The 26,293-nt window shown below is 33.1% G+C and overlaps 1 protein-coding gene across 1 annotated transcript; it reads left to right on the top strand.

Annotated features, from left to right (window-relative positions):
- Positions 1-6,879: 6,879 nt before the first annotated feature.
- On the top strand, positions 6,880-23,342 carry LOC127715869 (transient-receptor-potential-like protein). The gene is made up of 5 exons (XM_052221992.1): positions 6,880-7,821; positions 18,617-18,959; positions 20,517-20,964; positions 21,925-22,066; positions 23,103-23,342. The coding sequence occupies exons 1-5, from the start codon at positions 6,880-6,882 to the stop codon at positions 23,340-23,342; spliced, it is 2,115 nt and encodes a 704-aa protein (XP_052077952.1).
- The last annotated feature ends 2,951 nt before the right edge of the window (positions 23,343-26,293 follow it).

Raw genomic sequence — 26,293 nt, forward strand, 5'->3', positions numbered from 1 at the left:
GATAACTGTCCAACAAAAAGCTGTTAAAATCATATTTCACGCACTGATGTCGTGACTTTTATCTTAAGAAAAGTATGATCCTGTTTGATAAGAATATATGTCAGTATTCAGGTATACCAAATGCAATTAATTTGCTCAGCTGATTCTTTTTTAATCTTCAGTCAATGGTCGATATTTCTAAAAATCAGAAAAATGTTAGCTGCTTCAAAAACATGGCTATGATTCTGTAAAAGGTGATGATAACAAGGGAAATTATAAGTTGTAATTGATTTTTGAAATCTATTAAGACCGTTGATTATTAACTTGGTTTTTCTTCTCAGGTTAGTATTGTTTCAAAACATGTTTTCATATTTACTCAATGAAGTTATAAGATTAGAGCTCTGATTTTGACTAGTTTAAAGAAAGGGAGAGGTAGGTTTTTATCAATTGTGGATGGGTGAGTGTCACATGCTGCCCAGACGTCCGAGGGCTATGTGTATCGTAGTTTTATTGCAATTTGCAGTCATCTACTACTGAGTCAATGATTCGTCTACCAGCAACACATCGTCGATAAAAGCAGCCGTTGTGGAGTCCAGACTGCAAAGAAAACATCAAAATAGTAAAAAACCAAACCAAAACAACTCACATAAACCAAGATGGCCGTCTACCAAAATGGCGCCTTCCACCTGTTCCTGACCAACTACAACAGAACATATTCAATGCTCAACAATCGCCTCCGGACACGAGCCGACCGTGCGAGGGCTGTATAGCCAGTCAAGGTCGTTAAAAACTCCCATCCTCATTTTACCAATAAAACAGCAATCCTTCGAAACAAAACTTAAAGATATTAAGAGGACAATGTACGGTCTTCAACAGTAAACAGGTGACTCAGGCGGAGGGTTTGGCGCCATCTTACTACTTTAACCCCGCCACATTCTGTATGTGCCAGTCCCAAGTCAGGAGCCTGTAATTCAGTGGTTGTCGTTTGTCGCTGTGTATCATATTTATTTTTCGTTCATTATTTTGTACTTAAATTAGGCCGTTAGTTTTCTCGTTTGAATTGTTTAACATTTGTCATTTCGGGGCCTTTTATATCTGACTATGTGGTATGGTTTTTCCTCTTGTTGAAGGCCGTACGGTGACCTATAGTTGTCGATTTCTATGCCATTTAGGCTCTTGTGGAGAGTTGTCTCATTGGAGATCAAACCACATCTACTTATTTTTGTATACATGTATACAAATACAAATGGGCAAGGAATTTTAGCTAAGAAGCGTAACCATGGTATAATTTGGATATCCCGGGTTTTTATTGGTTGATAGTAAGTGCATTCTTCATGATTTTTTTTATATCCGATGTTCATATTTTGAACCAGTTACACGCCATTATTCCGACAGCCCATTAGTCCGACAGCTCATTAGTGCGACGGCCCATTGTTCCGACAGCCCATTGGTCCGACAACCTATTAGTCCAACAAACCAATAATCCGACAACCCAATAATCCGACAACCCATGAGTCCGACACTTAGAAATAATTATTGCGCGGCATCAGTGTAAAAAAAAATGTCTGTCTGTGTTATGGCCCTGTCACGAAATAGAAGTTCCTTCATAATATAAGTTCCAAATGAAAAACATATTCTGGAATATTATTTTCACAGGAATAAATATTACAGTATATGTTCCTAACGGAATAAAACGTTGACAGTCCGAGAACACAGTTATTTCTTTTAGATAAAAACCGCAAATTAAAAAAATCGCACCTGCTCTATCCAAAAAGGTTCTTACAGTGTAGTGTACTACTTTTGGGACAAATTTTATCAAAATTATAGAAAAGTCTTTCGGCTCTAACTCAAAATATGGACAATTTTATGTTAAGGGGGTCTGTAATTCAGTTTGACAACTTCAGATATACTAATTTTTGACCTTTTCAAACTGGACCAAATCACTACTTTACCTGAAAATTCATGCCCCAATTTTTTTTTTACATGTTATTTCACCCCCCCCCCCCCCACCCCCCCCCCCCCCCATAAATACGGAATTATAACGTAACAATTCTTTGCATTCGCAAATACAGACTATACAGAATTTTAATTACGTATATATATGCAGAATTCGAATTCCGTTATACAGGGAATTATTCCTACAGATTCTCATCAAACTATTTTCAACAAATTAGGCGGGGTCAGAATATGGTTTGCTTTATAAAATACAGAATCTATTATGTATATTGGATATTGTGTTGCTCGAATATGGCCAAATCCGACCATCCACCTTGGGGATTACATGGGCAACTCTGCGTCTCATTAACCTACGACTTGTAAAATAATTATATTAAATTTGCTTAAAAGTGAGGCAAACTGTTGCATTTTTTTTTGCGCGACCTAAGGGGGGTATTCTACTGGGGCCCGAATTGTGATGCATTTACATACACTTAAGCGGGAGGTTTGGCTAGCCATAGAACTAGGTTCAACCCACTTTTTTTTCTTAAAATGTCCTGTACCAAGTCAGGAAAATGGCAGTTGTTATCAAATAGTCCGTTTCCATGAATGTTTGTTTATGTAGCAGTTCAGTGTTTCTGTTGTTCCGTTGTTTTCCTATTATAGTTGATGTGTTTCTCTCGGTTTTGGTTTGTGACCCGGATTTGTTTTCGCTCAATCTATTTATGACTATTGAAAATCGGTATACTACTGTTGCCTTTACTGTACATTTTACAAGATATTGTTAATAATACTAGTAGTAGTATCTGTTTTCTTCAATATTCGCATTTAGAAATTGACATTCAGCATCACGCGCTTTTTTAAGAGACATTGACGCCAGTTTACTCCAAAATAAAAATTAAAAATCTATACATTAGTGTTATCCACAGTCAGCTTGCCTCAACAGTTTTCTTGACTTAACCAATGAATGGTAGACAAACCAAGCGTTAGTCCAGGAGAAGGGAAATCATCTTACAAAGACACACGCGGGACGAGAAAGACACAAAGTGTCTTAGATACATGATTGTTTATTTGTTATTGGCTTTGAACTAGCTGTCTGTAATTGCGAGTACTCTCAGATCTGTACTTTGTGTTTTTGTTGTTGTGAGGGATTTATAAATTCTCTGCCACGTCCGATCTGTGTTTTCGTTAGATGAAGTTCTGCTTTGTATCGATCTGATGAAGCCCTTTTCAACTGATTTTTATACTTTGTTGTACTATTATACCACTGTCCCATGCAGGTTTGGGGAGGGTTGGCGTCTTCAAACATGTATAACCCTGCCACATTCTTTATATGCCTGACCCAAGTCAGGAGGCTGTAGTTCAGTGGTTGTCGTTGGTTCATGTCTGTCATATTTGTTTTTCGTAAACATGGTAAATTGTTTCAATAAAAGAATATACGCTGGGTTTACGACAAATTACCCTGTTTCTCCTATTTTATTGTCTTTCATGCAAAATATAACATTTCCGCGACAAAATTAAATAAAACTTAACTGAGTGATACAAGGGGTTGAAAGTGTTACTATCGAAAAAAGTGGGTAGGGTTATCCAACTCGAATATATCTATTTATGTAGTTAATGATGATCGAAACCTCACTACTTTGATACGAAAGGAGGGAAACCGAAGATCCAATAAAAAGAAGGTAAATCAAGACACAAAAACAAAACCGGGGACTAGAACAGTACAGAATGACAATGGATACATAAACGCCGAAATATAAAGACAAATAAAATACCCGGACCCGTAAAATGAAAAAGGAGGACGAGGATAAGGACCAAGCAGTTGCAATATGCATTATGAGTATCAACTCCAAGGCACTGAGGCAAATATGCCGCATAGGAAGAATAATCGGAATCTAAACGCACAACCACATATATTATCGAGGACGGAGTTGGTCTTTTTGAAGAAAATTTACCCATACACTTATGACAGATGCATTGTCGGAATAATGAGCTGTCGGAATAATGGGATGTCGGAGTAATGGGCTGTCGGAGTAATGGGATGTCGGAATAATGGGCTGTCGGAATAATGGTTGTCTGACTAACGAGATGTCACCTATATTTTGCCACCGCCGAGGTCTTGGCTCAAGGACTTTTTACATTTTGTTACCTTGTCTGTCTTTGGCTTTTCAATTTTCTGCCACTAAGAAACGAAAAGTAATTATCTAAATTATTAACAACATTCAGCACTTTTCTTTCAGATTACTTTCTCCCATTTTTAAAGTACCTCAAGTAACTATTGCGATGACGAAAAACTAGCGTTGTTCTCCCTCTTTAATGTCTGCTGTTTCTGCTGTTGTATGTTAATCTGAAGTTGCCGTAAAATAACTTCACTTTCGTTGTTTGTAAAAAATATTTATAAACAATATAGTACACAACGCTTATTTGTACAATTTTATTCGGTAAATATAAGCATTAATAGCAAGAAAAGCCAAAATTATACAATCTTATGAAAAATCCTTTTCGTGGAATATTAATGATATTTAAAAGCCTTTTATTGCCGCATCTTTTATATAGGTGGTAAGTGAATTCAGTTTCGTGCTGTGTACAAATATTTATAAACAATATAGTGCACAATGCTTCTTTATACAATTTTACTAGATAAATAGAAGTTTGAATAGCAAGAAAAGCGAAAATAATATACTTTTCTAAATCCTCCTTTTCGTGGAATATAAAGGTAAAGGCCTTTTTAGCCGTGATTAAGTGGTATTGATTTATACGTGATCTATCAAATGTCAGATATTATATTCCAGAAAGGTTTAATTAGAATTTCACAGAAATGCGAGGTGATTTAGTTGACATTTGTATTCCGGCATGATACTATGATACTTTGGAATAAATAAAACGATGGATCGGATTCTACATTTCAGAAAAGACGAAGAAAAAACATTACTAATTATAGGTGTTATTTAAGTTGGATTTTTGAAACTATTAAAAACGAAATTCTCCCTACTTATAAAGGTCAAAATGTACTGATTTACTGTTAGACTTCAACATTTAAAGATGATTGGAAAACGGATGCAACAAGCCCGGTAAGTTTGACTTTAATTTCTGCCCAGAAAATACTAAATATAAATATGCCAAATGAAATTTTTTAAATATTGTTTTATCAGGATGTTTGTTATCAATGAACTAAAACATAATTAGATATGTATTGTTATACAGTATTGTACATTAACGGTCTTAATGTCTGTTGATACTTATTTTTTTGGCATTGCAAAAGGTCATGTTTTTCTCAGACTGTTTATAATGGGTTTACATTAAATCCATTGGATGTGTATTGACTGATATTTTAGTCTTGAAACATGATGTGTGTGTAAGTTGTAATTGGCTTTCAATAACTGCAAGATCCATACTTTGTGTCTTAAGTGTCCTTTAACCCAGAATGTTTGGTCTAATGTTCATGAAATTGTAACCATTAAAACAAGAACTCTTCAATGTTCATCGCTGTTCTTCAATGCAATTTTTCGGTGTCAAAATGTAAAGATCTTATAATTCTATTTTTTTTCAACTTAAACATTATAATTTACAAAGGATGTATTGAGAATTTAAAAGTAAAAAAAATCGCAATTGTCTTTACTACAAATTGAGAAACAGCATACACATTTAAAATTAAGAATATATATTTCTTTTTTTTTCTTCAAAAAAATATATATTGAAATGGTTCTGTGAGTATTAATTTCAAATTAACACTACACCGCATACCATATTCATAAAATTATTTTGATTTCATCAGCAAATAAAAGTCGGACAGTTACAATATGCTTTGAATAAAATTGCTCTCAAAATATATTTTTGCTTGCCATAATTCGATCGCCCTTCAATCATTCAAATAACTCGACTCGCGATATATTGAATAATGTAAAATCATAAAAATCGTTCTTAACTGATTGATACTCTGAGATTTAAAATATTACATGGAAACAAGTACAGAAGTGTCAATGTTGATCAGGGCCGTATTCATAAAGCTACTAAGGTTATGTGTTAGGTAATAAGACTCTTGTCCTTTTCTAACAGAATGGGGCTCCATATGATTTTTAATGCATTTTAGGAATTCAAATGGTCACAAATTACAATTAATATAATAGTGATGTTACGCGACTGTTTTATTGATTGTTTTGAGCAAATTTAAATACTCTCAAGACGACCTGAGATAAACTGGATACTTTATGGGTCATTGTTAATTATTTTCTGAAAGGGGTTATGAAGTTATTTTATTGCGTTCTATTATTAAAAGTTGTTGTAAAACATAACAATTTATTTTATTAGAGAATATTTGTATTAACAATATTACAAGCTTTTTATTATTATCATTTTTGAGAGTTTTTCAATAGATATTAATATATAACAATGGGGATTTCAACAGTATTATAAGGCAAATATCTCAAAGAAAAGACTTTTAAGACTGACAACTTTGTCTTTTATAAAGAACTTTTATTGCATTTTAGGCTCATCAAGTTGCAAATGAGATGTGAAATTATTGACATTAAGACGTAATAATTTAGAATGATTATGACATTTTGACCGAATGTTGATTCGCATGGCGGTTGATGTATCCATAATTAGGAGACGCTTACCTGGTTGATGCAGGCCTGACAGCAACTGTTTTTGGGGGCTTTTTGTCTTACTAAGGTAACGATGCAGTAGTAACATCGATGTACATCATAATGAAAAGAAATGTTGTTGGAGCGGAATCGAATCTTTCGGTAAACGTTTTTGATTGTTTTCGAAACAAAGATTGACTAATAAATTTCGTCTGTCATAACTTTTAAATGTTTTTATTTTAATATTTCCCTTTTTTAGAGTAGGTATATATTACCACACATTGCAACATTAATCAATTTGTTTTAAGAAAAAATATTTTTTCTATTTTTACAGTGAGACCGAGTTATCAACAAAATGAGCATCAAAACAATATCAGAAAGAATGTCATCCCAGTATTCACAACGTTCGCTTCGAATACGTCCTATCAAAATGCCATTAGAGCCTCTAAAGGTATCCCATAGGTCAAATACAAATGAAAGAATTTTCCTTGAGGCTGTTGAAAGGGGAGATAAACACACTGTCGTACGTTGTTTAAATGAACCAAATCCCGTTAACGTTAACTGTACAAATATGCTTGGAAGATCGGCAATTCAAATTGCTGTTGACAACGAAAATGTTGAAATCGTAGAAATCTTGCTTCAACAGGATGGTGTCGAAATAGGAGATGCCTTGTTATACGCCATCAGAGAAGGTGTTTACAAGATAGTGGAGATGTTGATTGACCATCCATCAATCAAATCTAACATGCTAGGTTCAGAGTGGTCCAAAATGAAAAATAATGGGCATGGAGAAGAGAGTTCCGATTATTCATCTGATATATCGCCCGTAATGTTGGCAGCACACTGTAACCAGTTTGAAATTCTACAGCTACTTTTGCTAAGAGGTGCAGACATTAATCCCCCACATCAGTTATCGTGTTCATGCAAAACCTGTCAAGAACAGGTACACAAAGACAGTCTACGTCATTCTTTATTTCGTATCAACACTTTTCGAGCCTTGGCGAGTCCGGCCTGGATTTCATTGACGAGTGCCGATCCTATTTTGACAGCATTTAAATTGTCACATACGTTAGAAAAACTGGCACTCCGTGAGAACGAATTCAAGGATACTTATATGGAACTCCGTGACCAATGTCGACGATATTCTTGTGATTTGTTGGACCAGTGTCGGAGTAGTGAAGAAGTTATTGCTGTCTTAAATAAAGAATGTGATCCGTCAGATGAGGATTTTTCAGGCTTCGGTGCAGCACTTGAAAGGAATCCAAACGAAGATAAACTGACTTTATCAAGACTAAAACTTGCCTTAAAATATGAACAAAAGCAGGTATTGTAGACAAATATTTCTATATCTGTTAACCTTTCGTACCTTTTTATGATATACGTTCAGAGACTTTTTTGCTTAGTTTGCCGCTGAAGTTGAATGTTAAACATCCATTCATTTCTCCATCATTTTTTAAGAGAATTTTAAAGGTAGATAATTCAATTCTCATTTTAAATGATTAAACTAAAAAGGAGCGTAACAAAAAAGAAAGAAAGATAAGATTCGTACCATTTTATTGACAACTTTTCCGTCCTCGTTAGAAATATTTGATTTTAAAAGTGTCATTGATAATCCTAAACCTTTCTGTCGTCCGAGATGTGCTTCCATTCTCCGATGATTTATCAGGAGTGAATGATCGAGGCTGATACTAGAGCTGCTAAATCGCTCGAACTGTTTAAGCTGCTAAGTCGCACAAGCTTTTTAAGCAACATTGCACGAGCTATTTGAATATTTATCATTTATTCTGTTTGTTAACATAATGAAACGAATCTGCAATGCTTATCTAACATACCATTTTAAAAGATATGAATCAAATTGAGTGAAGGGAAAATTCACTGAATGGTTTTTGTAAACGCAGATTAATAACACGTCGTCATGTCTATCTTTGTCGTTTTCAGGTATACATAATTAGATTTTTAATTAAATAATACTTAAATACGATAAAAACGTAACCTGGACATTGAATAATGCGTACCTTTTGTTTGCTCACGTTGATAGTTACGTCATGAAAAACATGACCAACAGCAGGAACGCTTCCGTATTCAAGTTCACTTTTTTCAACACTAGAGAAGTTATTCGGGAAAATCGTATTTCTTTTGTAAACCGGATAATTTATTGTACAGACTTCAATCGTGAAGCTAATCACTTAGGTGTATAACAGATTATTTCTTAATGATTTTTTTTGTAATATCATTACACAACGTAAAAATAATTGATGGCCTTAGTACTAGCCTGCAAAATCATGTTATCAATTTGATTTTGAAAAAAAAAATAAGTACATTGTATAATGTTATTTGGAATATCTACTTATATTACTCTTTCACATGACATACTTGTCTCAAATTGTAATGGTCTCTTTATTTTTGCGTTTTTGTTCTGTGGAAGCGCCATCACATTGGTATACTGGAAATAATTGATAAAATGATATTAGTGTACACATGTATACAAGTGATATAAGATTGGCTTTTATGGTAACTGTTTGTTCCTAGAAAAAACACATTTAGAACCTGCTTAATGTTAGTGCAGATTCCTCAATTGACTTTTCTGCATCCTTTCACTTCTGATTTTGTTTGTTTGTTTCCAACATTGCACTTCGGAGCGAGCAACCTACGTCTTGCCGTCCTGCCTCCCAGTCATGCAAAGTTATGATTCCTAGCCCGGCTTTGGCTATACTTTTTGCTCTTTTTGGATTTATCAGCACTACAATTTTATAATTAGTTTTTGATTTTCAAATATTTTGGCGTCGAGCATCACTGAAGAGACATTTATTGTCGAAAGGCGCATTAGGTGCAGTAAAATGGGTACCGTTAATGTTATTTGTCTTTCAATTATATTGTTTGACCTTAATTATTTGATATCTTTGTGATTTACTCTTTATAATTAAAAACGAAGGATTGTCTCCCTTACATATCGACAAATAATCCAGTAAACGTCGAATCATTTAATGTCATACACCAAATTTTACCAATTTTAACTAACCATTCAGTCTGTGAACATTAGAAAGACAAATACCGACACTTGTGAAGGCTATTTGGCGAACCGAAATATTTCTCTTTTATATGATAAAGGTTCATTGTGATTGTTGTCTGTTTGTGTAGCATCGTCATTTCCAGGTAATCCGATACCGATTGAGTTTGCAGTTGGTTGTTCCCTTAAATCATATGATTGCTGGTTTTCTTTTGCTTATTGAGGCATTGTTCTGTGTTCTATAAGAATGACGAAATGGTTTGCAAAATTCAATTCTAATTCAATCGATATGAAAAAACGTGAATAAAAAAATACTAACTTCGGTATGGATTAAATGTTATTTTATTATTTTAAAAGTAATTTTAAGCTTGCAATAACTCCTTTTATCTTCTGCAATATATTCCTCATTCCGAAGCATTTTAATAATTACAACATATACGATATCAAAGGAAACCACAAAAAATTAATTACAGCTTAGAGCATTGTAAAAGCAATGAAACTTCACGGGTATCACTTTTCGCATTTCAAGTTTGTTTTAATGTTATAACTTTTGACTTCTATTATTTGGCATTTGTTACACACTACTGATAAAGTAACATGCATATTACAGGACAATATACTGTGTTTGCTAACCAATGATTGTGACCAAAAATCTCAATCGGGTTTTTTAATCATAAAGACTTCCAATACCAAGCTAGGTCTAAGTAGTCACCCCTTGTGCTAATAGCAAACGAATTGTTAAATGTCATCTTTTTTGCACCTGAAATGAAATAAAGGCAGTTTAAAATCCTTTCAGAAGAGACATAAGAAAGAAGTTTGCTGATATCACTTTATCTAGTAGTTATATCAAAGTTAACCCTATAAATGCAGTAAATGTGCCATTTCATTATTAAACACCAATTACGAGATCAATATTTGTAAGGGAAGATATATGAGATCGGTACATGTGTCATTTTACAGTTTTATATAAAAATAAATATACATTTTAAGTGCATTTTGGTACAAAACAAATTACAATTTCGGTTATCCATGACAATTATGTGATATGTGTTTTTTTAAGCAGCAAGAATATATTTTGGAAACTGATCCGAATAGTAGTCGCTGGAAAATCTTTACGAAAGCACTGCTTTCAAATTATGCTTAGGAGAGATTGACAAGTCTAGATGTAGGGATTTAACACAAAATCATTAAGCAGTGCAATAACCTCAGAAAATTCCTCGAAAAAGGAAACTTCACATTTAGCCTACAAAATGAATCAGTGTAAATTTCCCTTATTTAGGAATTGTTTTTTCTCATAACTATGGATATGTCATACTTAAAAGGTATGATCTTTTATGTACCCATTGTCAAATTATGATTCATAGATATAAGAAGATGTGGTATGAGTGCCAATGAGACAACTCTCCATCCAAATCAAAATTTATAAAAGTAAACCAATATAGGTCAAAGTACAGTCTTCAACACGGAGCCTTGGCTCACACTGAACAGCAAGCTATAAAGGGCCCCCACAAATACTAGTGTAAAACCATTCAAACGGGAAAACCAACGGTCTAATCTACATAAAAAAACCGAGAAACACTTATTAACCACACCAACAAACGACAACTACTGAACATCAGATTCCTAACTTAGGACTGGTGCAAACAATTGCAGCGGGTTTAAACGTTTTAATGGTACCAAACCTTCACCCTTATCTGAAACAATAGTGTAACATCACAACTTAGAAAGGCACACTATTAAAATATCAATTGAAATGGCTTAACTCAATCAAAAGACATATTAACACCAGTGAACATACACTGAACAAATAAATTTGATCTCTGATACAATGTAAATACAATATAAATAAACTAAGGGAAGAATAATTAAAGTAAAATGTTATACCGCTGTGAAATGTTAAACAATTTAAGAAAAAACAATATGCTTGAACAAACATATCAGCCATTTGCAATTACTTTAAACACAGGTAAATGAAAATAATTTCGTTGTTAGGTATACGTGTACAGTTCAAATAGAGAAAGGAATATTATTACAAAATAAATAATTTTGATGTTCATAGTACGAAGAAGTGAAAATTTATAGTAATACCAAACACTTATCAAAGCTGGTATATAGACCAGATATAACCCTGAATAAGTGAACATTAAATTAAAAAAAAGCATTACAATTAGTATCAACAGGTCAAATAAACAAGAAAGTACGATTTGAGAGTACTCGCAGTTACTGACAGCTAGTTAAAAGCCAAAAACAATTAATAATAAAAAATCATGCATCAGAGACTAAAATCAGAGATTTATTATTTTAACGTCATGGACAGTCAAAGAAGACATGACTTGTGCAATGCCAAAAATAAATGTATCGACAGGCAGTAGGATAGTTAGGAGTTAACCTCTTTATAGATCAAAATGAACGTGGGTGTGTCTTTATACATCCCGTTTGAAAAGAATACAAATTTAGTTATGTTTTAATTTGCTGATAACAAAATCGATATTAGTGTCAATGTAAACTATATTCAAAGATCTAATTACAACATTGGTAAGATAACCTTTCCTAATAAGTTTGTTTAACGGTTCGATGAGTTTACACGGATCACATAGTGATTTCCGCGCTTTAAGTACAATATTACCGTAAAATTTAGGATGTGAAATACCGTTTTTAATCAGTTTTCTACAGGTACAGCCAAATTTACTAATCAAATCTTTGTATCTATGAAAGAATTTAGTAAAAGTTTTATGTAATTTATGGTAACGAAATCCCTGACTTAATAATTTACCAGTGATGCATTGATTACGTTCGTTAAAATCTATGACATCACTACACACACGGGCATAACGAACGAGTTGGGATATATAAACACCGTATGATGGAGCCAAAGGAACATCGCCGTCTAAAAAAGGAAAATTAACAGTAGGGAATGAAAAGTCGTCTCTTTTGTCGTAAATTTTAGTATGGAGTTTTCCTTTTGAGATTGAAATGTCCAAATCTAGAAATTATACGATCACATAATAAATTATACGATCACATTATAAATTATACGATCACATGGCACATTATAAGATCACAAAGTCATGACATGTTTACGATGTATTGCTTGATTCATCAGAGATAAAGGGTGACACGGGGGGTGCTCATTCCCCGAATCCCACTTTTTAGTAATTTTTCCTACTTCCCACTATTTTTCTTGTTTTCCCCAGAGTCCACATTTTTTACTCCCTGTATCCCACGTCTCCACTTTTTGTACCCACTATATCCCACGTCCCAAAAAAACCCGTCAGAGATTGAAATAAAAGAATTTCAAACGTGCACTGCCTGCATTTTTTTCTGTACTCTGATCGATGAACAAATTTCAGTAATTTGATAGTTTGGGATTCTAACTAAGTTTTAAAACTAAAAACAGAAATTACAGCACCAGACTGAAGCTAGCGAACAATAAGGCGATATATCTAAACACCCAAAATTGACAACAGACAGCAACGTCCGTTCGAAAAGAAGCTAGCATCAGAAAGGGAATCATGAAGGATATATACGTGACCTTTCTGTTGTTGCTTGGATAGCTGCTCTTCACCATTTTATTAATAACTATATATAGATAGTTTATCATTCACTTGTGCATTGGTCATTTTCATTAGAGTTGATTTTTTTTACAATTTATAGAAAGGGTTTATTACATGTTATTGCCCTTGATATAATATGAAGGTAGACTTAAATATTTATTCTTATTTACTATTCCATGTAAGAATGGGTCAAATAATATTGGAACAACAAACTATTCTGTGATAATGTAATAATTGTACAAGTTTTATAAAACTAAGGTAAACATATATACTGCAAACGGTTGTTCTCCTACACAACCTTACGTCCTCGTTAGATATATAAGCATGTTTGTTTAAATATTTTAGTCAGTTGTGTTGTATGTTTACACAGTTTTGGATGCTGGAGCCTAATTATTGTCACATTAATGTATTATGTCTGTTTGGGTTGCTCACCCAATTCTGTCAATATAACTAAACTATAAACAACTGTCATACAAGTTGGAGGTTTAGCTAGTTTTAAAACCATGACTAACCCACCATTTTCTTCTGGAAATACCGGTACCACGTTAAGTATGACATTTGTTTTCCCATTCTTTTCATTGGTTGATAAAGTCAGACATTGATTTTGTCAGTTTTTATGGACTAAACCTTTTATAATTTACCTTGGAGTTCAGTATTTTTGTTGATACTTTTTTACTTAAATCATGGTTAGGTAATTCTACAAGAAGAACTAGCATTTGATACGTGTATTCTTTTGTTCATATTGCTCTTTACATAGTTACTAGTAGTTCTTATATATCCTTGACTTTCAAATATTTGATTTTGAGCGTTCCTGATGAAGCTTAATCCAGAAAAGAGCTTCGGACACATACAATTTATATACTGTTATTACTACTTTTTTTCTGGCATCATATATTTTCACCATTATTTTGAACAGTATCTTTGTTATTATGACGTTGCTTACATTAAAAGTAGCTATATTTTTAAATCTAACTCTAATGTTTATATTATATTGTGAGTCTAGTCCTAATATTAAAAAAACTAACTTTACAGTTGAAATTAATTAATGGCCCTAATTGAATAAATACAAAATATAACGATGGATTAGTTTCTTAATATTATATCATCTGTCACAAGTCTTTGGTATTACCACACATTTATCACTAGATATCAATCACGAGCAGCATAATGCACTGAGTCAGTATTATATCTGGAATTATAAAATCATTGGGTGCTCTATTGATCAGCGTTGATTAGACCTCCAAGATGAAACACATTGCTGAACAGAATATTACTTTAGATCTATCGTAGTATATGCAAAAACCTATTCTTTCTGCAAGCGTTTCATTCTTCGATTAAAATAACGGTTTATGTGTTAATGATTTGATATAAAATAATGAACTTTCCCGAGTTTCCTCGCACTTTTGTTAATCCGCAATTCCCCTTGCAACGCTTGAGATATAACCGACCAAACATGCATAAAATGTTTAAACCTCTTTTTTTCGATTTTGATCACATTAGTTTCGGGGTTTTCTTATATATCAAAATCGGGTTTGCTATGTTATTCGAAGATGTACACTTCTTTAATCCCCAACTCTTTCTGGATTTGCGTAGTGAATCAGACCAAATTTCCTTCCAAATTCCTGCAGGAAGTTAAAGTGTTTTAAGAACTTTCTGTTTTGATATTTGATCCCATTAATGTCTTAATGTTTCCCTTGTGTAATCAAGGTTTCACTGATAAAACTATCCAACCTTGTACACTCGTTTGCAGGAAATGAAGCTGTGTACTCAAATTACTTCACAAGACAAAAACATTGATATCAAAAGTGGTATTATTTCCAATTAGACGACTGTCCATCAAAGACCAAAAATGAACGAGGATGTAAACAATTGAAGATTAAAAAATGTAAAAAATCATTTGTTAAAAAGTCGAGTTGACCTTTAAACATAAGGAGGCTCCATAAATCTAGTTTAATCGAGTAAATTGAACGCAGTACCCTTTATAGGATAGGCATTCTATAATACCATTGTGTACGTATAACTTTCTGTTTTATCAGAAAAGAATTTAGTTTTTGCATACCAAAGCATGAACTTAAAACTATCATGGATAGGCGCATTAATGAAGACATTTACACACAGTGAGCTATTAGCTGTTGGATAGATATAGGGCACATCAAAGGAGTCAATCACATCACTTAACTATTACCTACTGGATAGATATAGGGCACATCAAAGGAGTCAATCGCAATCACTTAACTATTACCTACTGGATAGATATAGGGCACATCAAAGGAGTCAATTGCAATCACTTAACTATTACCTACTGGATAGATATAGGGCACATCAAAGGAGTCAATCGCAATCACTTAACTATTACCTGCTGGATAGATATAGGGCACATCAAAGGAGTCAATTGCAATCACTTAGCTATTACCTACTGGATAGATATAGGGCACATCAAAGGAGTCAATCGCAATCACTTAACTATTACTTGCTGGATAGATATATGGCACATCAAAGGAGTCAATCGCAATCACTTAACTATAAACTGCTAGGTGGGTATAAGGCACGTCAAAGAAGTCAATTGCGAACAGTGAACTATTGGCTACTGGGTGAGTCCAGGTCACGTGAAGGAAGTCACGTCAAGTTATATATTTTTTTCTTCTGTTTTTCGTATCTCAATTTTGCTACTTTCAAACAATTTTCAATAGTTGTGGTGCTTTAGTGTTTGAAGTTTTTGACTTGAATTATAGTTTTGTTCTATCGATTTTGTTTACATATGTTGTTGGTTATTAGTTCTGATTCCTACGTTGGAAACAGAAGTATTGACATAAATCAAAATCATCTGAAGAGTTAACTCGGGCATATAAAAAGGGTCAACCCTGGACCCCTCCCGTCCGTTAATAAAACATTTGTTCGAATGGGGCCTCGTTTGGGTGTGATGGATGTATAAATACGCAACCACGTCCGTTCGGAATGTAAATCCGATGCCTCGTATAGGTTGAATGTCATGCTCTCTGTATGTTCAAGAGCCACAGCAACAGCTCTCTGATTAGTCTTTTGCGGCCTGTTGCAAGGCAAAACGTTTAACCCTATCAAATGTGGTGATAATTACTGACTGCATTTAGTCACTAAGTCATCCTTATTAAGTCATTCTGGTTGTTGGAGAAACAACGAACATGCTTAAAGAAACAGGTCTCTTCATTTAGTATTACAGGTAGGCAGCATACACTACAGAATTTAATAATCATTTTTGAAGAAATTACCACAAACGTTTGTTGTACAGAGATTCATCCTATTGCATGTGAATATTTATTCCAACAATAGATAGAACTACTTCCGTATCAATATTATCGTTTGATATTAGAGTATGTTGACAATACAGAATGGCTGATCCATCAGTGTAATTGATTAATATCTCTGAGCCATTGTCATGCTGTTTATTGCAATCTTTTCTTTGATATGATTTGATATTGAAAACTAGGCAACCGGGGAAATTTTCGATATTTGATCTATGTAACTAAGGATAAGAGTATAGAATGGATTTCAAAGAATATTTAGTTATCTTTCACTAGTTGATGTTGGTTATTTGAATAAAAATTACTATGAAAAGAATTTAGTCTCCGATATAAGATTATGTTTTGTATATCATCTTAAAAATATTTAGTATGGTATTCAAAAAGGAAATGTTTCACAATTTTTTCAGTAGATATTTGGCCACAACAAAGTTCTTGAAAATATAAATAAAGCAAGGTGCATGTGTCAGTTTTTGAGAGACAAACATTTGAAAACTAGAATGATCGCCGGGAAAATAATACCTCCTGAATTTGTTAAACGATACACACCGAGATGAAAATTTAAATATTTATAAACTGTTTAAAATTTTATAGAAAAAAAAATGTTTTGTCAGAATTTAAAATAAGGCGTTTGTTATGAATACTAATAAATATTAAGATTTCTCGAAGAATTTTTTAATGTAGATGCATTTGAAAAAGCCAGAGTTGAGAATTTTAAACTGACCAAACGATCTGCTATGAAAACTTGTAGGGAAAACGTCAATCAAATAGAAATATAACAACAGAAAGAAATGAAAAAAAAACATATAGTTTGCCTAAGAATTAATACAGGGATTAAAACGGTAATGAAAAAAAAAACGTGATCCGATATTAAACTAGACCAGATATTTTGTACCCAGATGTCTTGATATCTATACTATTATCATACTCAGTTGAATGATGTAAAAAACGATAACATAGCATATATAAGTTATCTTAGTACGGTCGCCAAGGAAATGACTTTTTCCGGCGAAGTTTAAGAGACATCATGACAAGCAGTTTTCTCTCAAAAGTCTTCGGTTTCAGTGTTATTGTGATCAGGCAGCGGTAGAACCATAATGATTATACTGTTTTCTCTCAAAAGTCTTCGGTTTCAGTGTTATAGTGATCAGGCAGCTGTAGATTCATAATGATAATACTGTTTTCTCTCATAAGTCTTCGGTTTCAGTGTTATAGTGATCAGGCAGCTGTAGAAAGTGTTATAGTGATCAGGCAGCTGTAGAATCATAATGATAATACTGTTTTCTCTCAAAAGTCTTCGGTTTCAGTGTTATAGTGATCAGGCACCGGTAGAATCGTAATGATAATACTGTTTTCTCTCAAAAGTCTACGGTTTCAGTGTTATAGTGATCAGGCAGCTGTAAAATCATAATGATAATACTGTTTTCTCTCAAAAGTCTTCGGTTTCAGTGCTTTAGTGATCAGGCAGCGGTAGAATCATAATGATAATACTGTTTTCTCTCAAAAGTCTTCGGTTTCAGTGTTATAGTGATCAGGCAGGTGTAGAATCATAATGATAATACTGTTTTCTCTCAAAAGTCTTCCGTTTCAGTGCTATAGTGATCAGGCAGCGGTAGAATAATAATGATAATACTACCCCGACAATTTAATATATTAAATCAAATTCAAACTAACGTTCAACAGTAATTTCAGTGTGTCCCTTTTCTAAACCGAACATGTTAAATGTAAATAATGCATTCAAAGAAATACTTCTTGTGGAGAGTTGTCTCATTGGCAATCATACCACATCTTCTTTTTTATATTTTTAGTATATATATACTAACATTCTATTTAAATACATCTGATATCACCTAAACTGTAAACGTACTACTAAGGACCAATGCGAGATTAGAATAGCATGCTAAGGTTAGCCATTTCAGAATTTTAACATTAAATTACAATATAGTTTCCGAGTCATCCACAATCAATGAATACCTTGAAAATACCAGATTTAAATACATAACATCACTATTTGATAATATAATACAATTGTTATGATCTATCATATGAAAATAGGATCAGTATTCAGTTTTCTATGTTGTGTTTTTATACTGTTGTTTGTCTTTTCTTTTTTTTTACCATGGCATTGTCAGTTTATTTTCGACTTATGAGTTTGAATGTCCCTTTGGTATCTTTCGTCTATCTTTTGTCGCATTTGCATAAAACCTTCCAAAAAAATTATCCTGAGAAAATAAAAGAGGTATTGCTTCAAGAATTTATAATTCTATATTATAATTATTTCAGTTTGTAGCCCATCCAAACTGTCAACAGCTCTTGACATCTATTTGGTATGAAGGTTTGCCAGGATGGAGAAAGAGGAATGGTCCTACGAAATTTCTACTGTGTATTGGTTTGATATTAATAGTACCATTTACAGCCGTGTATTACCTGATATTTCCACGCAGCAAGATAGGACAGTTATTACGTAGTCCGTTCATGAAATTCCTGTACCATAGTGCATCGTTTGTTGTGTTTCTATTACTTTTAGTACTAGTGACCACTGATATAGGTAATACGCCCACTCGTGACCAACAACGTGGACCTCCTCCATCACAGTTGGAATGGTTGATTATTTTCTGGGTGACTGGTAAGATGATTTTATTGGATTCTCATCTACTAATTCTAAAGCACTTCCGGTATATAATGGTCAAGGTCATAAAAGTAAGAAAATGTTAAATTAAACATTTCTATGAACAAATTACAAAGCAACAAAAGCTGTTACAAAACCTTTTCTCCTAAGGGCATTTTCAAGTCAAAATCTATCAATCGAAATATTTGAAAATGGAAAGAATATCAAATTCTAAGTTTCGTGATTTAAACCACACAGAACTAATGCTGTTTCATCAAAGCCCTTAGGAAAACTAAATCAGTGAATATTTATCTGTGAAACGTTTTCATAGGAACAACTCAGCAACTTAGAATTAAAAAAGAAGAGTTTTTTTTTGAAGTATTAAAGCCCATACATATAGAAGAACAGTACAAACAATACAAGTACAAAATATCTAAATATAAAAGTTGAATGACCTTATTGTAAAATCGTGATCGTTAATTTTTTTTTCTAGAAATGAATTTGATATATTACGACTAAGAAGAATATAAAAAAAAGCTTAAAAATTTCAGAATTAATTATCTTGTTGTTTTCATCCGAAAGGTCATACAGAGGGTGGTTAGCCACACAGTATGTTGACACACCTTGCATGCGTCTTTATCTTCAAATGCATAGTCTATTGAATACAAATCGATATGCATGTAATAACGTCCGCTCAACTGTCGACTTCAATTTGTATTAGATACACCTTGAGGGCGTCAGTTCGAATGGGTGTATCTTATTTACACCAAGATGTTTTTGTCAATGCAGAATGATCGTTTTCGTTAATTTAGGAGGGGGGAGGGGTCTTTCAGCGATTTGATTAAATGTTTTTGAAAAGCATCATGAATCAATACAGGGTTCAATTTTGTTTAACGACATATTAGTGTAAATGCGTTTTAATTTGTTAATGAAACATATTTGCTGTCTGTACATTAGTCACTACATGGCTCTATTAATTTTTTTGTTTATATTTTTGGATTTGGATTTTTATTTGTTTGTTTTCGTTTTTGTTTTTTTTTTGTGATTAAAAAAAAATGAAACTCATATTCCTTCCCAGTTATAACATATCTCGACAAAAAACATTTTAATTTCTCCATTTTGTCCCAAAGCTTTGAAATGTCAAACAGTTGAAGGATAGAAATGGCTCCGGGATTAAATTTTAATTTGCAAAAAACAAATGTCAAAACTTTATCAAAATAATGTATCAAAATCTAATTAAAAGTTCATTTCCTTAGATTTGTAAATATCGTACCAGCCTTGATATTCATTACTGTTATGTTTACACGTCTAGCATTCAAAATAACAATGAAATATAACAAGATAAAATAGTCATCATATGGTTAAGTGGTTTGGGGATTGGTTAATTAGTACAAGGAGGTTATACGATACCTTCTCATATAACCTCCTTGGTTAGTGCGATAGAACAGGTTTGCCCCTCAAATCTTGCTTGCAACTCAGGGGTAGAGTCAAAGATATTCCTATTACATTTTTTTTTTCGCTAACCAAAATGCCCTCATCTAGACCTGTATTCGATCCTTTATTTCTTTTCTGTAGGTTTCGTTTGGGCGGAGTGTAAACAGTTATGGGAAGAAGGTTTGAAGGCTTATATAAGACAATGGTGGAATCTGATGGACTTTATCATGTTATCTTTATACCTAGCAACATTTTCACTTCGCTTCGTTGCTTACATGCAGATAGAATCTAACCAGTTTGGCCTACGGCAACTACCACGGAAAGATTGGCCGAAAATGGACCCGACATTAATCGCTGAAGGACTATTTGCTATTGCCAACGCATTCAGTTTTTCTCGTATTATCTATTTGTTCCAAGCAAATCAACATTTAGGACCATTACAGATCTCTCTCGGATGCATGCTTATTGACATTGTCAAGTTTTTGTTTATATTTTTTCTCGTGCTAACCTCCTTTGCATGTGGTTTAAACCAACTGTATTACTACTACAGCGGAAGTAGAACTCCTATGACAGCAGACTCATTTTACTCGTAAGTGTATCATGACGCTTGATGAAGCCCCTCGGTCACTATTTAATATGTGAACACTAAAAAAGGCATAAGAGCGGTCAACAAAATATAAAATGCACTTAGTTTTTTTGTATACATCTTTTAAAAGATGATTCTTTAATCTGCTTGATTCTAGAGTATATAAAAATACTGCGTGATATGATTTCCATGCGCACACCACGTGTTTCCGGAAAACCTTCATCAGATATGCTCTAGACTCGACGTTTGATAGCACAAAACGAGATCGACTTTGACCGAGGGCGTTGCAACCATAGTTTCAGATAAAGGAGATACAATGGATAAGCGTTAGTTCGTTAAAAAGGTACAACGCGAACGGAGGTATCCGTTAGCGAACAGCAAATCAGTTAATTAGCCAATTCAAACTTAATGAAATTAATGAAACAATTGGGTATAATTTGGTGAGTCTAAATCAGCGACAGATGTAGGAAGCGTTGATTATAGATAAAGAAACCATGGTAAATTATTAACCTGACGGCAATGGTTTGCAATAAATTACATACTTTTATGAACCTGAAATTAAAAGACAAAATTTTCATCTAAAGCATGCCGATAACTAGATACTGATAACTAGACTGATGGTGCATGTATGACTTATAGTTCACCAGCAGCAGTTCATCAATAATGCAAGGAAAAAAACAATGCAGTCCAATGCTCTTACGAACTGCAGCAAACAAATTCCAAAGATGAGATGCATTTGTATTGTAAAAATAACAAATAAATATTTATTATATAAAAAAAAAATATGACATGCAATGATGTAACAATACAAAAATAAGAAGATGTGGTATGATTGCCAATGCCTGAGACAACTCTACATGAGAGACCAAATGACGTAGAAGTCCATGATTTTTTATTGATAATTGACACAAAAGAAACACCAAAAACGTGTATTTATTATGTATTACCCTTTTGTCTTTACAGGTTGGGAGAGAGTTATGTAACATTGTATTGGTCGCTGTTTGGTCTGGTTACCCTGAAGGATATCAAAATACCAAATGGTCAGTCTTTCACGTCAATGATAGGCATGATACTATTCATGGCGTACCATTTTATGGCCATTATAATGCTAATCAATATGCTTATAGCCATGATGTCCAACTCGTACCAGAATATTGAGGTGAGAATGAAAACTATCTCATACCTTTAATTTGATTTTAAAAAAAACCAAGCACTACTAATTTTCAAATAAATTCCAATATCAACTTTACAGTTTTTTAGGGACATAGTTCAGACAACAATTATAGGATATGATTTAATGAATTAATAAAAGCAATTGTTATTATGAACCTGTAAAAGGGTAATAAAATACGGAAGTGTATTTATATTTAATGATTTATATAAACCCTCAGACTGGTTAGTAGATAACCTAGTGTCAGATTAACTTACACATCTGTACAAAGCCTAAAACAAACAAGACGTTTATTGGTACTCTCATTGTTTTAATACAAACAAAAATATAACTCATAAAGCATTTTATTACTCTAAATGGGATTACTATTACATGTAAATAAAAGGAAGCAATAACCATAATTATTTTCATTGTGTATTGATATTGTGAGGTAAAACATGGTTTTCTTTTCCGACCTTGTATTAAATCATCATGATTGTTTGCTGAACACTGAGAAAACAATGAAGTTTAAAACATAATATGGTGAAACAATAACTTATTATCCTTTAAAGTTTATTCAAAAATCGTTGCGTCCTTTAAAGTTACTTAATTAGAATCATTGAAATTACAGTTGACCTGCTTGAAGGCGTGCATTATAAAAGGAGATGTGAATATGCGTCATTGAAACAGCATCAAAACGATAAAAATAACCCACTGATATATATATTTATGAAACAATTAAGATAGATTTTTTTAAACATTAGGTACTTGTTTATTTTCAAAAGAATTCTGTTTGCAATTTCCTCAGTTGCCTAGGATGTAGACTAAGGATCCCCGTTTTACGTTTAATCCTACCAGCTCCGGAAGCAGCAGGCTAAAAAAAAGACCACTTTGTTCACTTGCAACGAAACAAATTCGTTTCAGTATTTTCTACATGAAAAATCAATATAATGATAGATAGACAGTTTACAGTTATGTAAATTATTTTTAGAATCATGCAGACATGGAGTGGAAATTTGCCAGGTCTAAATTATGGATGTCGTACTTCGATGAAGGTTCAACGCTACCGTCACCTTTTAATTTGATCATCAGTCCGAAATCCATATTCTACTTTTCAAGGCAAATTAAAAATATATTCAATTTCTGCTTCAAAAAGAAACAAGTGAATAAATCAAGAATGAACAGATCCTCGTCCGGAACTATAAAGGTAACAGAGAAGAATTATACTTAAATCTATGGGTTTTTGTTTTTGTTGTTGTAAAGGTTCGTCTAATGAACAACTTACTTCTCTTTGGTAACAAAGATGAATGATCTGGATCATTGGGTACAGAAGCGACCATACTACACATATTACAAGCAAACTCAATATTCCGATGTGAGGCATTTGACTGCTTTTGAAACTGTTTTAGCGCTGCAAACTCGTTCTCTATTTATTAATAACCTTTGGCATTTTTAACTTTTTTTATTCGAGCGTCACGGATGCGTCTTTTGTAGACGAAACGCGCGTCTGGCGTACAAAATTGTAATCCTTGTATCTATGATGAGTTTATTTCAATCTTTGAAGCATAAACTGAAATCACTTAACCTTATTATAGTAGGACCCATTTTTAATGTATTTGATTCATTCAATAGTCCAAAATCAGAACTTTAGTAAAATTTACTAGTATTTGAAAATTAAAGAGTCTATATAAGATACAAAAAAATATTTGTCAACAATTTCACATGTTTCCCAAAAATCAAAATGCTATTCAACGCCTCTTATATATAAAAAGCTGTGTAAGACAATTTGGGAAATTTACACGTATTTTTGTAAAATTAAGCACCGAGGACATCTTTCATCAAAATGAATTAGTTTGTACACGAAAGATAACGGATGATATATATGACTAAAGCTCTGACAGTATTTTGATTTTAGCTATAAATTTCCTTCTTATACACCTACTTTGATAAGTTCTCAAAGTACTAATATGAATCTGTGATACTGTGAATTTTAGTAAAGATTTAAAGACGTTTTGAAAATGGCACTCGTGTGAAATTAATTCAAGGGAAATTGATTTAAGATATCACTGAAAGATAAAAGGTCAAAGAAGGTACTATCAATATAGAAATCATGGCAAAATGCATAATAAGGCAAAATAGTCCTTCCCCCAAAAAAATATTTTCCATATTTCTACTGTAGGATTTTTACATGAAAAAGAACTTAATATCAATAGCATTATCACATAATTTTATTTTCTATCTATCAAATAGTCTGGAGAGAATGACAACGTAAGTGTTTTGTGCAATATCCTTATCATTAGCTATAAAATCTGCTTTATGCTGTCAAATTTTGCGTTTGCACTCTACCTTTTCATCATAACCGCTTGTTAAATTTTTCTTATCATTTTCCCCGCCTCGGTGGTTTTGTGGTAGCGTGTTCGTTTCGAGTGCGGGAGTTCGTGGGTTCAAACCCCGGCCGGGTCAAACCAAAGACTTCAATATTGGTATTTGCTGCTTCTCCGCTAAGCACTGTGCATTAAAGAGTAAGAACAAAGACTGTTCGTCTCGGAGTTGTTAAAATTCCGACTCCGCGTGTCGGTCTTGTACAAAGCAGGGTTAATATTCATATTTAATTAACATGTTCTCGTCCTGTATATGCCTTTAATTTGCCCTGGATGTTAAGTGGTCACCATCCATCCATTTTTCTTTTTCATTTTCGGGTTCGTCTAATCATCGATTTTATCTCTATACTATTTAATGCCTAGTATATGAAGTACGTATTTGTGAAAATTTCATATCCTAAACGGTCGTTTATATATAACTTACTTTATGCAATATGAAAGAATTACTTCGCAGGTTGATAAGTGTGACAAAATGTGAACGAAGAATTCTTTTTACTTATTAAAAACGAAGGACTCTTTTTACCTGTTAACCCCGAAGGACTCATTTTACTTATTAACCGATACTGATTTTTAAAATATATTTAGCAGCATTTCCACAAGTTTTTTTTTATCTCAGGCGTAAAAAATCGAATTAATATTCGTAACTACACCCTGAAAAAACTTTTATGGCTTTTCGGGATTCCCAAAACTGCAAACAAGGTAAACTTTTACCACCAGTAATCATACATTATACTGCTGCTATTTTTTCTGCAGATCGTTAAAAATATTATGAGCGTAGATTTAGAAAATGCCTTTGCGTAATGATATTGTTATGAATAAGATATTGTGTATTAGATGTCTTTAAATTAGAATTGTTTATAACTTTATAATTGATTCTTTTTCACCACTTTCCCATCGTGTCCTTCTTTTATTAATTAGACATAGTATGTTTTCTAGATCTATGCTAAAGAACAGTCAGTCGTTTTGTTCTTTTCCTTTAAAAGCAATTCATACCTTTGAAAAACCATCCCTCTATCATTTTAAGTTCGCTTTGCCAATCATTTCATATATAATTTTTTAACGCCGAAATGTTGCAGATCACCATTGATTTCCAGGTCTCCAATGATTTATTTGAATAAATTATTCTAAAACAATATCATATAGATTACAGAAGTGCAGAATCAATAGTTTAACCATTGGCCAAGGACTGAAAGGGCTCCGGAGTGTCTAAATTCGACAATATCGTAGAACTTAAGAAGTATGATTACAGAATATGATTACAGAAGAGCAGAATCAATAGTTTTACCATTGGCCAAGGGCTGAAAGGGCTCCGGAGTGTCTAAATTCGACAATATCGTAGAACTTAAGAAGTATGATTACAGAATATGATTACAGAAGAGCAGAATCAATAGTTTAACCATTGGCCAAGGGCTGAAAGGGCTCTGAAGTGTCTAAATACAACAATATCGTAGAACTTAAGAAGTATGATTACAGAATATGATTACAGAAGAGCAGAATCAATAGTTTAACCATTGGCCAAGGGCTGAAAAGGCTCCGGAGTGTCTAAATTCAACAATGTTGTAGAACTTAAGAAGTATGATTACAGAATATGATTACAGAAGAGCAGAATCAATAGTTTAACCATCGGCCAAGGGCTGAAAGGGAGTGTTTAAATTCGACAATATTGTGGTGCTTCAGAAATATGAATACTGAAACATGATTACAGAAACATGATTACAGAAATATGATTACTGATGAGCAGAATTAATTAATTAATTACATAGTTATCTTTCGCTGAACTTGTTATAGACTTCCAGTTTGA

The sequence above is a fragment of the Mytilus californianus genome, unplaced genomic scaffold, assembly GCF_021869535.1.
Source record: "Mytilus californianus isolate M0D057914Y unplaced genomic scaffold, xbMytCali1.0.p SCAF_9, whole genome shotgun sequence".
NCBI classification, from domain to species: Eukaryota; Metazoa; Mollusca; class Bivalvia; order Mytilida; family Mytilidae; genus Mytilus; species Mytilus californianus.

Bases quoted from the DNA above. Each gene is read 5' to 3' on its own strand.
- LOC127715869 (XM_052221992.1), top strand. From the start codon at position 6,880: ATGTCATCCCAGTATTCACAACGTTCGCTTCGAATACGTCCTATCAAA. The intron at 7,822-18,616 runs GTATTGTAGACA...TAATTATTTCAG, and splicing joins TAAAATATGAACAAAAGCAG to TTTGTAGCCCATCCAAACTG. The intron at 20,965-21,924 runs GTAAGTGTATCA...TTGTCTTTACAG, and splicing joins ACAGCAGACTCATTTTACTC to GTTGGGAGAGAGTTATGTAA.